This window comes from Siniperca chuatsi, linkage group LG9 (assembly GCF_020085105.1).
Source record: "Siniperca chuatsi isolate FFG_IHB_CAS linkage group LG9, ASM2008510v1, whole genome shotgun sequence".
Taxonomy (NCBI): Eukaryota; Metazoa; Chordata; class Actinopteri; order Centrarchiformes; family Sinipercidae; genus Siniperca; species Siniperca chuatsi.
In genome coordinates this window covers 12,011,005-12,026,399 of record NC_058050.1, presented here as the reverse complement: position 1 = coordinate 12,026,399, position 15,395 = coordinate 12,011,005, and the positions used below count along the sequence as shown (strand labels likewise).

General features: G+C 39.0%; 1 protein-coding gene across 3 annotated transcripts; it reads left to right on the top strand.

Moving 5' to 3' along the window:
* The first annotated feature begins 3,437 nt into the window (after positions 1-3,437).
* On the top strand, positions 3,438-14,441 carry slc2a3b (solute carrier family 2 member 3b). Of its 3 annotated transcripts, none has more exons than XM_044209010.1 (11): positions 3,438-3,746; positions 4,412-4,568; positions 7,672-7,776; positions 8,338-8,498; positions 9,088-9,328; positions 10,047-10,209; positions 10,465-10,652; positions 11,648-11,752; positions 11,846-11,947; positions 12,064-12,267; positions 12,360-14,441. In XM_044209010.1, exons 2-11 carry the CDS (start codon positions 4,545-4,547, stop codon positions 12,618-12,620), a joined length of 1,554 nt encoding a protein of 517 aa, XP_044064945.1. In that variant the 5' UTR covers positions 3,438-3,746; positions 4,412-4,544; the 3' UTR covers positions 12,621-14,441. The 3 variants fall into 3 exon arrangements, with proteins under 3 accessions (XP_044064945.1, XP_044064946.1, XP_044064947.1); XM_044209011.1 differs by lacking the exon at positions 3,438-3,746 and adding an exon at positions 4,115-4,264; XM_044209012.1 differs by lacking the exon at positions 3,438-3,746 and adding an exon at positions 4,159-4,240.
* Positions 14,442-15,395: the final 954 nt, after the last annotated feature.

The window sequence follows — 15,395 nt, the reverse complement described above, 5'->3', positions numbered from 1 at the left end:
GAGTTAGTGCTACACCTCCCAAAAAATTTGTACTCACTCATTTGTACTTTGTACTACTTGTATTTGAATCAAGTCTGGAAACCACACCATTAGTGTATTTCATCAGCGGTGGCTATGTGCAAGTGCACATAATTAACTTGACATCCTGTGCTTTCTCTAACGGAAGTAGAAGAATGTCAAGGATTTCATGGCACAAATAGCCTGAAGATGTACAGTAGATTTACTATATGAACAGGTTTCAGAGATTAATATCAGAAAACCTATACTTCCTGTTCAGTTTTTATACGACGCAGCACATTCTATAATGTATCCTAAAAATGCAGGATATCAATGACTTCTTAAAACACTAATAATAATATAGGCCTTGCTGAATAACCAAAAGCATACACACATATTCTCTTCATTGATTGTTATCATTCATTACATTAATTCGAAAGTAATATCCAGCATGCTATGTTCAAGGTGGAGGAAGTCAACCACACTGTCTTATTTCTTCCATTGCTGTCTAATACATTTCCTCTCTAAATTTGTAGTCATTACATATCAGTCAAACAAATAAATGTTAACTCCTTAATCTTTATCAGGATTTTAGTACTTGTTTCATGTCACTGTTTACTTCACATTGCCATTGTAGGTGATTTTAACCTTGATGGTCATTAGTAACAGGCAAAGTCTTGATTTAATGAAGTGTATTGTGTTACAGTTTGTATTACAGTTAAAATATTGACGCTTCCACCCTCAGAGCACAGTTGTAATCTTCCTTTGATTATCATCAGCTACCCACATCCTCCCCTGGCAACCGTTCACCTCAGCTATGCTATAATATGTCCTGACATGCCAGAAAAGGTGTGTTCCCCTCTCCTGTGTTGATTTGTAGACCAAATAAAGTGCTGTTCAGGCTTTGCTTGGTACTGATAGACTGTCAAAGTTGTGGTGCTGAAATGTTGAAAATATACAGAAAACAGAATGTCAAGTAAATATTGCAACATAAACTTGTTTTCATAAGATTGTGACTTCCAGAGAACTGTGAATGTCAATGTGGGTTGGTGTTTATCTGGTCAGGGTTAATGTGTTAACATGAGTCAATGGCAACCGATAAACACAAGGTGACACTGTTGCTCCAAATTTAAATTAGTAAAACCTACAGTAAACTGTACTCACAATGCTCCCATCCCTCTGTAACAGCTCTCTGTCATCAACCAGAACCCTGTTGACCCTGAACCACCAGATTATCATTATAAATACATGTTTATAATGTTCAAACCCACATCAGACCCCAAACTTATCAAATATATCTAAAATACCATGCTGAACAAAAGGGAAATGTATATAAAGTTGTGCAAACATTTAGAATATTCCTATTTGATGCAGCCACTTTTATCATTCATCATCATCTCAGTGTAATATACCATAGGAATAGGTTCAATTAAGTGTTGAAATATTCAAAATATATGTAGTGAAGTGTGGCAAAATATGTGTTTTCTTTCCTTAACTTTTAAGCTACCTAGCAGGAAGTTTTATGGGGAAATGGGTTTCATTCGTTCATTTACTTGTATTTGTCAATGCTTTTTGTTGTTCCCTATTCAACTTTGTTAAAGCAAAGCATGTTAGAAATTGACTGATAACTTTTTTTAAGTAAAAGCTTAAAAGAATAAACATTTTAAATCTTTGGTGTGGTGCACTACAAAATAAGGAACAAGCTCTACTTGTTGACTTAAGTCTCTGGAAATCCTATAGGAAGCTTCCAGCCAGGAGCAAAAGTAAGGTGAATTTACATTTAGGGTGACAGTTTAATTTTGATCAAATAATTCGCAACAGTCCACTACACACACTGACGTTTTGAGCTCAGGCTACAGGATGTGGTTTACGGGGGGTTGGGCTCTCTCTCGCTTTCTGTGTGTGTGTGTGTGTGTGTGTGTGTGTGTGTGTGTGTGTGTGTGTGTGTGTCTGTGTGTGTGTAAGAGAGGGAGACAGACAGACAGAGTGAGTGCAACTTTCCTCTCGTCCTTTTCCCCTCTTTCTCGCTGTCTCTGTCTTCCTGTGTATCTGTGTTTGCTCTTTGCAGATGTCTTATAATTTGATTTGCTCACTCAGGCCAGGTCACTGGAGGAGATACTGCGGGATCGGTTTCCTTGGCAACAGCTCACAGGATTGAGATGGGATGCTGGGACAGAGAGGTGTAGTTTCTGAAGACTGAAGAGTATTGTTTGAGTATTTAAAGCACTTAGGGGCACAGAAGGAACTGAGCCTGAACAGTTGCACATAACTCTCTCTCTCTGTTAGTTCCTTCTTTTTTTTAAGGGTTTAGTTGGATATTTCAAGACCGAATGAAATAATTGATTCCACAGTAAACTATTACGCACAGAAACGGAAGGAGCCACCCACATTAACAGAACCTGCCATTTCTCTTGTAAAGCCACTGTTACAACAGATTTCCACATTTTTTCCCTGGACTGTGGCTATCAAGTGCAGTTTTGTAATGTGAGCTGATCTGCCCAAAAGTAGGCTTGTTGGTTTTGAGGTATTAAGTATATTAATATGTAATAATATGTTCAGTATATATATATATATATATATATATATAATCTATGTTGTCATAGTGTCATATTCAAGGTCAGTCATGGTTTGGTTAGGGCTCTGAATATGTGGTTTGAACATTTCCTAGAAACTTTCCCTTTTTGCTCATAGTGGGTCTTGTAGGAGTGAATTGTCTAAATTCTGATGCAATGTTTAATGGACATTTCATAATACGCCACAGAGATGAGTTAATAAAGGTTCAAACAGATGTCACCTGTGTATTCTCTCAGCATCTGACCTGTGAAATGCTTATTTTGTTGATCATCAAAAAAGGGACAAAAATAAATAAGTGAAATCCTTCCTGCAGTGATGATACTGGCATGCTTTCACATCCTTAAGTTGTTTTGTTTGGGCTATATGTTGAGTTAGAGGATCTCTGTTTTATGAATACATTTCAAGACAATTACCATATTACAATACCGTTAAATGCTAAATTGTCACCCAAATCCAAGATCACACTCAAGTCCTGGGCTCCAATTAAAACTGTCGATGAGAATCTGATAAAAATGTAAAAATGTAGTAAAAACAATAGGAACCCAACCTGCTCAACAAGTGGATTTTAAAATGCCCCTGGGCCTCGCATTTTTCTGGAGAACTTGTCAAATTCCATACTGTGGGCTGTGAAGCTTAGACACAGTTTATGAAGAATTAGGAGGGCTCCCCGTTTGTTTGGCACCCACTGAGCCGGTCTCATGATTTCTGCATGACCAGGCTTTGTATCTGAACTCCGTGCACATTGCCTTTTGTTCTCGCGCCCCCGGTGGGCAGCCGACGGGCCAGCAGTAGCACAGAGACCCTTTTCACCGGCACCGTTTGTTCTCCATCTCTGGTCCGTACTGTACGCTTGCCCGAGCACGTCCCCCTTCTTCAGCTGAGCGGAAATGCATCTGTGTAGGCCCCGGTGCCACCGACATTACGAAGGAAGACGGGTAAACCCGAAGTGACTAGAGAGGAAGTTTTTTTTTTGCATGCGCCTTTTACGCGCAGGGGCGCTTCCAAGAAGTATGAGTAAGAGAGACGTCAAAGCACTGAAACGTGCCGGTGATCTTGTACCACTTTTTATAAAATCACACAGATAGGCGGGAGGACTCAACATTTGTTATAGCGGACAGATCCGGACAAGATTGGTTTAGCTGATACACAAAGGCTGACACAAATCCCACATAACGGTAAAGGACAAACATTTTTTTTATTCACCATGCCGATTCATTCATGCGGTTTGTCAAAAATGTTGCTCTCATGTTAATTTGAGGTGTCGAATTCCATGTCTGCATTGTTATTGTCACATTATTAGAAAACAGTTATCAGTAAAATGCACTTGATCAGTATAGCATCACCTGCAGCTTCATCGCAACTGTGTGGATTATTATAGTCTCTGGAGCCCATTGAGATGCTATTTTATGCTTTGTATTGATAAAAACAAGCAACGCGACAGTAATTCAATTTGAAAAGACGGGAGTTACATCACATTTTCTCTTGTTTTAATAATTCTAGAGAGCAGAAGAGGAGGGTGAATACGGGAGCAGAGGGGAGGGGTTTACTGTCATTTTGGGCACTGACTCCTGTTGAATTCACTGAGTGCAGAATAGTGCTTCAGCTGTCTCTGTCTGAGTGCTCCACACTATCTGAGTCCACTGGGTCTGTAGTTTAGTAGTCCTTACTGGTAGGAGCTATAGGAAAGGAAAGGGTACTAGTTTCTATTATAACCCACAGGGTGCATTTTAATATTCTGATGCTGAAGATGTTCTTTCTTTAAACTTTTATTTTAGAGAAATTGTAATGAATGTTTGCTACAAGGTTATCACATACTGCTCTTGTGTTTGTTTATTTTCAGGTTTTCCTGCTGACTATTTGCACAGAGGTGTGTGCTGTAAGGAATAAGGGGCAGCTCAGTCCAAGAGGCTTCAGTTTCTGATCTAAAGTCTCTCTGTAGTTTCCTTCTGAATATCTTCTATCAAGCAACAAAGATGGAGCAGATAGCAGATGATAAGGTAAATATAACTTTTTCTTACTTCTATTGCTGCATGGGTTGCAGTATGTATTATTTTTTCAAACTTGAAACTAATTTCAGCCTTTAAACTCTGCACATATGATACTGCTGTACAGTTTCTTCACATTACTGTAATATTCTCAGATACAAACACATTAATTCAAGCTGTCTGTTATAATTCCCAGTGGTTCCTGAGGAAGAGTGTTAGCCATTGTTTGTTTTATCCTGAGCCTGCTTTGAGGCAACACCTCCTAATGAATAAGAGTGATTTTTCACGAGTCACAGGATGGAAATTCTGTATTTTTCCTTTCTGGCAAGAGCAGGAACTGGGGATGAAAGTCGAGCACTTCAGGACATGACTAAGAGAGAAAGAGTGGTGGATGGGGCTGTTGGGTGGCAAGTTTAAACTTGACTGTGTTTTGATTTCTTGCTTTTGTTTGTGTGCTGCGTAGAGAGGTGGGATGAGAGAATAGTAATGTGATGAAGAGAGATCTGGAAAAGGATTGATAACTTGTAAATATAGGACAGAGGAACAGGGTATGCCTCTAGTGATAACACGTCGAACAGGAGTTAGTGTTGTTAATCAAATCGTGCACTTTGAATCTGAATACACTTACTTTGACAGTATAAAAGAAAGTGACTGCTATCATGTGATTTTGCAAACCTTCCCTGTGGTGTGTCTTTTGAAACATATTGCATGCAGTTACTTCATTTCTGTGGCTGTTACTTAAGATTTTCACATCATCTGTGTTGATGTAACCACCAACCAAGCCACAACCAATATTAGAATGCAAAAGAGCATAACCAAATAAATCTTTCTTTAGGCAATATTTTTCCTTTTGGATGTATTTTACTGAAGAGGAAAATGTGTAAAAGGACTGCTGCAAAAGTCAAGTTTATGACACAGAGACACAAGAAAGGGACAGTATGGGACAAAGATTGCAAGATAACATGAATGTGGAAGTCCAGAATTTCTTCATGAAAACTGAGAGAGATGATGCATTGCTGAAATACAGCACTTGGTTTGGAGTCATTTGTTAATTTTTCTATATAATTATTCAATGTTTGAGGAAAAATGAACTAAGCAGAAGTACAGAAAATTACGTTAAGTGAAGAGACTAAAGCTTAGAAACTGAGGTTTAAAGTTATTCTTGACCTTCGAAACAGCAGTTGAGAAAATAATCTCCCCACACGATCCATTTAGAAGCTGTTGTGGAGCTTTCAATCATTTCACATGATCTTCATGGGCAGACAGAGAGAGATTGTGCATGTTCAAATGTACATGCATGTACATTTGGGCACTTTAAGCTCAGCTTAGTAAATTTAAGTTGTCAGTATTTCTATTACTGCTCACATTTTTAGGCAGGTAATCAGTAATTTGTTGTTGTTACATATTGATCATAACTTGTTTTAGCAGAGTGACATACAGTATGTTCAGTTGCTAACACAAATTTTAACCAGTATGTGTATTCTACTACAAAGAACTGTATATTGTAGAATTCAGCTGCAGATATTGAACATTATGTTGCTTGGCTGCTGATTTGACAAGTAGCACACACGTATAAAACACACACAAATGCATGTTAATGTGATTAAATTACCTTCTTTCTATATTTTCACTTATTTTCTTTCTCTTCATCTTTATCATGCATTTGTTTTATTACTAGAACTTTGTATTTCCCCTTCACTGTCACCTTATCATGTATGCAACACTTCCTATGTGCCACTCAGACCAAAAACTGTCAAGATACGTCACATACAGATCACATGAATGTCACGCCAGTGTGTTCAGCTTGTTACACTCAGTTATGTGACTGCCGTAATGTCCCCCTGAGAACCACACTGTGGCTTGACTACAACTGATTATCTCTATGTTACTGTGGTGAAATATTTTATTAGTCCAGCATATTTCGTTCAAGAAAATCATCACTTCCTCCTGCGTGTTGTTTCATTCTGACCCGTGTGGTACCAGATGCCCATGGGAACAGCCAGAAATATTATGTACTTGAAGCAAATTTTTCTTGGTTTAGTTCTCTGCTAAATCTCAATAATTTAGAAAATGGAGGTGGCTGATAACATGAATGACAGTTTGTTCAGGAGAGGGAGACTCAGATTTCAAAATGCTGTTCACATTGAGGCAGTTTGTTCCTAATGAACATGCCATTTCATGAAGTTTGAGGAATTAGTTATTTTTATCTGTGCAGATAGTGAAATCATGTATGGTAAAATAAAGCTCATTGCGCCTGTCTTTGTACATGTTTGTCGCTAGAAGTGTCTGTTTTTGACTTTGATGCGATTACAAATTGTACAAAACAACAAATTTATTTGCGTCGAGTTAAATCAGGTGCAGAATTTGAAAATAGACTGATTAAACTGGATTTCCTTTCATTAATGAGCCTATTTGGACATTTGCCCTTGACCATTAGACTCTGGATGCAAAAAAATAACCTTTGCAAAAGTTCTTAGAGAGTTCATGTATTACAGTAAATGTAAAATAGATGTAGTCACTGGGTTAGTTGTTAAATCAAAGTTAAACTTTGATTGGGGATTTCCATTTTTGGCATGATGCCTCAACAGAGCAGAGTCAGTACTATAACTTCAACTAAACCAATTACTCCATTCAGTTCTGCTTGGGTGGATACTTTTACATATTGCAAATTTCACTTCCCAGCAGGCCCTGCCATGTAAGGGTTTAATGTCAAGTGTATCAGCTTGTTATTATGAGCTAAAACTACTTTAATTCTGAAACCAGCAGGGAAAACAACACTTACAGTAGGATTCAGCCTTATTCTCTCAGGCTGTCTTTAGCTAATTAGCTAAGAAATACCTCAGAGCTGCAAATCATGGAGCCCGTGCACCTAGCTTTCACAGCAGTGCTGCGAGCCTGCAAGTTGCTAATGCAGAAAGCTGAAAACAAGGAGGGAGGGCAGATGTAGAAAGGCTTATTGTGTGTAGTTACAAGTGTCACTATAAACAACAAGAGCTTTGTTGAGCCAGGAACAGGCCATGTCCACCACACAAACTGAGGGGTTGATTGTACATAAACTCCATCCACTTATTGTTTTAATCTTTCATATCTCTCTGTCTTTTTTCTCTCTCAACAGCCAAAGAAGAAGGTGACCCTTTACCTTCTCTTCTGTGTTTCAACAGCAGTCATCGGCTCGCTACAGTTTGGCTACAACACCGGGGTCATCAATGCACCAGAGCAGGTGTGTGTGTGTGTGTGTGTGTGTGTGTGTGTGTGTGTGTGTGTGTGTGTGTGTGTGTGTGTGTGTGTGTGTGTGTGTGTGTGTATGCAACATCCTAGCCACACAGCTGGATAAATTCGTTTAGTGTTTTAATGTTTTATGACAGCGGGCACAACCCTTAAGGGAGTGGGCATAATTCCTGGATTAATAATAGATGCAATACCACATCTTCTCTCATTTTCTGATATTAATGTTGTAATGAAACTTTTTAATCGCGACTGTTTGAATAATTTCATGTTGTTCTGGACCTGTGGTTTTGCAAGGAGGCCTAAATTTGAGTTATGTGCTAGACATGAAGTTTTTAGTGTTTCTGGGCTCATTGTGAGCACAGCATTGCAAGGTGGTAATGCTCAAAGCTATACTGCCCCCATGTGGATGTGTCAAAAACTCCCAAATACACATCATGCACAAGCTCTGTCACATCTGTCAGACCTTAAATACTTTTCCTTAAACCATATAAGACAAAAACTTTTTTTAAAGTAGCCACTTCTAATCCTGATACCCTCTTTTGTGGTTTGACAGAAACTGCGCATGTTTTTCAAGAATGTGTCAATGGAGCGGTACGGGCAGCCTTTCAGCCCAGGAACCATCACCATTGTGTGGAGTTTTGCTGTGGCCATCTTCAGTGTGGGAGGCATGGTCGGGTCTTTCTCTGTTGGAGCCATGGTCACCAAATTTGGCAGGTGAGAATATCAGGAATAAACACTTAATGCAAGATGACAGAGAGTAAACCAACCAAGACCTTTTCAGGATTATTAGTATACTTTTACTGAATGTGACTAATATCAGCAAAATGAAAAATAGCTATTTTGCTTTATTTATTTCCTTTACAACTGAAATAATTAGTCAGGTGACAGAAAATTATTCGGCAACTTTGAAAATAGATTAATTGTTTCAGTCATTTATCAAGCGAAAATGGAAACATTTGCTAGTTTCAGCCTCTCAAATGTGAGGATCTTCTGCTTTTCTTTATCAAATCTGATTGCAAATTAAATATCATTGGTTTTGGACAGTTGGTTGGACATGAAGACGTCACCTTGGAGTCAGGGAAAGTGTGATAGACATTTTCTCACTATTTTTATGACATTTCATAAGCTAAACAATTAACCAGTTAAGTGAGAAAATAATCAGATTAACTGATAATAAAATAACAATTTGTTGCAGCCCTCATTTCCTTTTGCACACTATTTAGGCATGCCTTGCTTATTTTGTTGTTTTTCTCTTTACTCTCACTAACTATGTTCTTCTTTCTTCCTTGTCTCTCATCACCAGGCGTAAGTCCATGCTGCTAGCTAATGTCCTAGCTGTACTTGGTGGGGGTCTCATGGGACTGTCGGTTCTGTGTCAGTCTTTTGAGGTAGTCATTCTTGGCCGGTTGATCATTGGTGTGTTCTGCGGTCTGTGCACGGGACTGACACCCATGTACATAGGTGAGATCTCTCCCACTGCTGTCCGAGGGGCCTTTGGCACGCTACACCAGCTGGGTGTGGTTATTGGCATCCTGGTGGCACAGGTATGATGCTGTGATATGGTTATTACATTACTGTGATTATTATCAATGCTTTTTATATGAGTGTGCAAAAGCTTCACAATTAAAACGTTGCACAACTCTTCTGCTTTATTCACCTCACCAAACGTTTTCATCTTGCCTTCATTAGAGTGTCTGAGGCCGTTTGCGGATTCCTAATATAAAGTCCATTGATCAGGTCACGTGATGTATAGATCACCATAAATACAAAGTATACAAAACAACATTATCTTTTTTTTTTGTAAAATTCTTTTTACAAAATACCGTATTTACTGTCAGTGGCTACAGAAATTTGCAAGAAAAATATACATGACCATGAATACAAAATATAGAATGTTACAAGCATCTTTTCAGAATATTATTTAGCAAATACAATATTTAATTTTAACCAATCACTTGGTAGAGTTTAAAATCCACTTTTCAATACAAAATAACACACTTTCAACCTAATTTTTCAAAGCACAGTATACTCAAATTTCTTCCATCACTTCATATTTATGGATGAAGGTCACATGACTGATCAATAGGCTGTATATAAGGAAACCGGAAACAGACACTGATAGCTGAAAATGTTTGGTGAATGAAGCATGCTGTTCTGGAGAAGAGCTGTGCGACTTGATTGAAGAAATTTATGTAAGAGAAATAAATAGACTCAAATGACTCCATTATTAGTACTTCATCCCCTGTTGCATCTGTATTTTAGATCTTCGGTCTGGAGTTTCTACTTGGCTCAGATGCTCTGTGGCCTCTGCTGCTGGCTCTGACCATCCTGCCTGCCATACTGCAGAGCATCTTGCTGCCCTTCTGCCCTGAAAGCCCCCGCTACCTGCTTATTGTCCTTAACCAGGAGGAGGAGGCAAGAAAAGGTCAGTTTTGAGACACCCTACATTATGCTAACAAGATTAGGTTTTAATAAGACTAAATGTAATTGAACTAACCATGAATTTTGAATGATCTGTGGTTTGAAGCCTCTTCTGTAAATGAGGTGGCCCTTTGATTTATTAAAATTTAACCATGTAACATGTTCCAAGATCCTTCCACCCTTTCTTTACATTATATTAGCATAAATAATGTACTTACTTTCTCTCTATTCCTCCATCCCTTCTTCTCTCGCTCTCTAGCGCTGGTGCGTCTGCACGGCTCTGAAGATGTCAGCGATGATATTCAGGAGATGAAGGAAGAAGGGATGAAGATGGCCATGGAAAAAAAAGTGACCATCCCCGAACTCTTCCGCTCTCCAAACTACCGTCAACCAATCATTATCGCTATCGTCCTCCAGCTCTCTCAGCAGCTGTCTGGCATTAACGCTGTGAGTAAACATCGTATCATGGAGCACAATGTTAGGGATATCATTATAAAGTGTCATGAATCTTTAAAGGAGCATTCACTGAAATTATACAAACGTTTCTGACAAGCACATGACAAGAAATGCTTCTTGGCTCCAGGCAATGTTAGATTGAGTGGAAGCCTCTGAGGGTCAGTGGAAAGAGACAAACAGTGCTATTCAGGTATTTTGTTAAAAAGGTCATGTAACCGAACTGACTAAATGTGTTAACGGTTGCTGTGTCTGACCTGACAATCACAGTAAAGCTGCTGCAGCCTACAGCTATAGGCTGCAACATTGATTGAATGCTGACAGACACACACACACACACACACACACACACACACACACACACACACACACATGACCTATATCACTCACCAGCACGGCAGCTAGTAGAGTTACACATAATGCAACTTGTGCAAGTTTCTGCTGTGTAATTATTCCAAAAAGCCAAAGCTGCACTAATGAATATTTTTATATTACATAACATTTTTGGGGTCTTTCAGCTCACTGTTTTGGTTCACTCTCTCTTTCATCAGCATAATTTCTATTGTTTTTTAGCTAAAAAGCTCTAAAATTAAAATAAAAAAGACAAAGTTAGTGACTAGCTAGTGAACACAGTTGAGCATTTAGTGGCATTTAGCTGCTAAAGAGCCAGACATTTCTGTCAGGAGTTGATGGTGACCAAAACAGAGCTAAAAAGAGAGTGAATATTGGACTTAGATTCGCTAGGTGGACATAAACACAGCTCCAAATAAATGCTAATGTTGCTCTACTGTATGTATATATTAGCAACTGTCTGTTTGCTAACACATTAGCCTTATCAACTTTAAAAGGTGATAATATGTCAGTGTTGTGTTTAAAGCTTGTTGCTCTGCCCCTAAGTTTAATATTTTTATTTTTATTTAATTATTTTTTCTACACTAATTTTATTCACTTGAATAAACAGTAACTCTTCCTTTTTTCTCTTCTTTCAGGTCTTTTACTACTCTACAGGCATATTTGACACAGCTGGTGTTACTCAACCTGTCTACGCCACCATAGGAGCTGGAGTTGTCAACACTGTGTTTACTGTTGTCTCTGTAAGTGTCTGACTACACATTTGGTGTCTCCATACAAGGCATGTTTTGTATTTTTTTAATTATTAATCAATCTTTTTCTTGTTTTTACGCCAGCTCTTCCTGGTTGAACGGGCGGGGCGAAGGACGTTGCACCTGATTGGACTGGCTGGAATGGCTATCTGTGCCCTCGTTATGACGATCTCCCTGTCTTTGGTGGTGAGTGATGGTTGCATGATTCCTCATGTCCTGTGAACTTTTTACTTACAAAAAGTGTCCCTATTGCTCCCTCATTACATCTTCTCCTCATTCTCTTTGTTTTTCTCTCTGAGCAGAAGACCAACCAGTCTCTAAGCTACCTGGCCATAGTGGCTGTGTTCGGCTTTGTTGCCAGTTTTGAGATGGGTCCAGGTCCCATCCCCTGGTTCATCGTGGCTGAGCTTTTCTCCCAGGGGCCCCGACCTGCAGCCATGGCCGTCTCTGGTTTCTCCAACTGGACCGCCAACTTCCTGGTGGGGCTGTCTTTCCCTAAACTGGAGGTATGGACACATTTACTTCACTAAAATCTTCAGATGTACAAGCAGTATGAGTTTGTCATGCAGCTACAAACATCTTTCTCTTCTTCTCTCAGGAACTTTGTGGTCCTTACGTCTTCATCATCTTCATGGTCCTTCTCATCCTGTTCTTCATCTTCACCTTCCTGCGAGTCCCTGAGACCAAAGGAAGGACATTTGACGACATCACTCAAGGATTCTCTGCAAGTGCAGGGAAACCCTCCCCATCCCCGGCATTTGAGGGGGTGGGCGTCAACATGCCAGAGAGCAAAGAAGCTGCACCCATGTCCCCCACAGAAAAGGTTCCCATGGTGGATTTTCCTCCAGAGAAGCCATAAGTGTCCTTAGAGAGAAGAAGGAAGACTTAGGGCACAACACAGACAACATGTTTCAAGCACATAGATAATGTAAGGAGTTACATTTCATAACTCACAAATGATGACAGAGCAGCAGGGTGTGTTTAGAAGTTTTTTAATATATGTGTTTAGTGTGCCTTTTTTAAATACAGTGGAGTGGTTTAAAGATCCCCCACATACAAATGCTAAAATAATTGACAGAATTCCCTGTAATCCTGATTTAAACATGGGCCAAACTTAACTGAATTACCAGTACTTAATATTTGTTGACATACCCATTGCCAGCTCCATGCATATTGCCATATAAGAGGATCAACATATGTTCAGTGTTAAGTCCCAGGTCTTCAGCTACCCCCAGTATTAAAAGGTTGCAGGATTTCAGGGGTTTTATGTATTGAGGTCAAGCTTGAAAAGCTGGTTTTGGAGCCTAGTCGTTTGACCCAAAAAAGACTGACTTGCTATCCTGTCTGCCTGCCTGATGTTCCTTGCTGCTAGGGAGAGAAAGCCATGTTGCCTTAAGTAGACAGAATAAACATGGAGGAGGTGCTGCAGATGTAAAATAAATATATTTAAGCATGTAGAAGATAAGAAATATTTCTTCTCATCCTGTAGCACAATGTCCTCTGACAGTAGAGGTTGTTTGTGTGTTGTTTGAAGTCACGAGTGTTTGTGCCAATAAATAAGTAACAACAAAGACAGTTCTGTAAATGGTACTGTCTCCATCAAGTATATTTTTTGTATGAGAATGAGGTGTACTTTAACACTGCCAAGCCTTAAAAAAGTCTGTGTTTTATGATTTCATTGCAGGTATAGTCAGGATGAAAGACAGATTGTTGTAGTGCAGTCGTTTATAGTTTGCATTACGGCAGTTGGATACAAATACTCAGGTGGCTACGTATTTTACTGTATACTCGGCTTCTAAATGTTATAGCGTAGAAAATGCATTTATCCATCATCACTGTACTTGAAACTCTTTTGACATCAGTACATAGGCTATGAAATAAAATGTCTTACAATCTCTAAAATAGTGTTACATCAAATCACAAGTGCTTGTGACTGTTAAACAGTTGTTTTAGGAATGTACTGAAACACACTGAAGTCTACTGATAATTCAATAACAATATATATTTCAGTCGAAACAAGATATTAGCCATGTGGGATGGTGATGTTGAATATAAACACTAAATTAATTGTATTTATTTCAATGGTTAACGCACAAAAACTGTCTTATATGTATTTGTTTCGAATTGTCAGAAATCATATGTATATATTGTAGAATCTCCAGTTACTGCATCAAGATCAACTATTACAGCACAGTATACATGCTTATAAATGTTGTGTCAATGTTTTTACAGCTGCATCTTCCTCTGGATGTGTGCACACTCATAAGGAAGCACTTTTCAATGTTTGAGCTTAGCAGAATTTTCATTTGCACTTGGGCAGTCCGGCTACTTTCTGATGATTGCTTATATTGTGTGTGGCTCTCCATTACCTGTAAATATACTGTATGTGTTAGGGTGTGTATGGTTTTGGTTGTTATTTGTTCCTCATACTCCTGTTTCATCTATGTTACACGATGAACTGATTTTTCTTGCACTCTGAAAATACTGTTACCATGTTGAATGTCACTATGTTGCTTAACAGTAGACAGAAGTGAGAAGTGACAGAGGTTGAGTGTGCGTGAGAGTCAGATAAGAGATGACCTTTAATGTTTTTCTAATGTCCTCTGTTCTCCTGCTGTAATAAAATGAGTGACACTTGCTTTGAGAAACTAAAAAGGAAATAAAGTTGTCCATCTTTTAAGGGAATGTGTGACTTGAATCATGAGCATAAACAGTCTGTTTTTTTCTGCCTGTAATGCTACGAGTCAAAGCAAGTTTCTTGTCGTGAATGTTTAATGTAACTGCAGTCTGCTAAAGTGAAAGTGTGAGAGGTTTGGTCTGGTATTTTGTCTGGTATCCACTTCTGCACTGTGACAACTCCATTTACTTTTCTGCACCACGGCAAAACCTCAGTTAGCTGTGCAAACACTGTTCAAACACTGAAATAAAGCCATGAGTTGAAAACAAGAGCTAATTTTTTTCTGTAGTCGCTGCTGCTACTGAACAACTGGGTTTAAAAAGACACACAAGTAATAACACACACAAAAAAATGCCCATCACAAGTTCCCAGAGCACATGGTGACCTCTTGATATATTTTGTTTTGTCCAACCAACAGTCCAAAACCCAAAGATATTCAGTTTACTGTCATAAAAGACTAAGAGAAGCACAAAATATTCACATTTGAGAAGCTGGAACCAGTGTTTTTTTTTGTTGTTGCCATTTTTGCTTAAAAATGTTTTTAATTAATCTATTAGCAAAAGTTAATGATTGATTTCAGACAGTTGATGTACGTAAAACATACAAACAGACATTTTATTGAAGCTGGCACAGGGAACAAGTTCTTGCTGAACAAACTGAAAATGGATTAAGAAAATTTAACTCATCCTTAATGACTGGAGGACTGTGATCCATTTCCCCCTACAGTTTACCTCCTGCACCTCAGCCCCTTGGAGCAAAGAGCTTTGGGTACAGGGCCCCCGGCAGGCTGGGAATGGGGCCATCTAACTGTGTCAAGCCAATAGGCAACATCTCCCTGCAAGAGTCTACTGAAGTCTTACTCATTGCAGTGAACTGGGGCATGAAAGCCTATCAACAAGCTGCAGTACTGTGGTCTGACCAGCCAGTGGTGTGCATGGGCCAGAGGGGTGTTCAGCT

Bases quoted from the DNA above. Each gene is read 5' to 3' on its own strand.
- slc2a3b (XM_044209010.1), top strand. From the start codon at position 4,545: ATGGAGCAGATAGCAGATGATAAG. The intron at 4,569-7,671 runs GTAAATATAACT...CTCTCTCAACAG, and splicing joins AGCAGATAGCAGATGATAAG to CCAAAGAAGAAGGTGACCCT. The intron at 9,329-10,046 runs GTATGATGCTGT...TCTGTATTTTAG, and splicing joins TTGGCATCCTGGTGGCACAG to ATCTTCGGTCTGGAGTTTCT.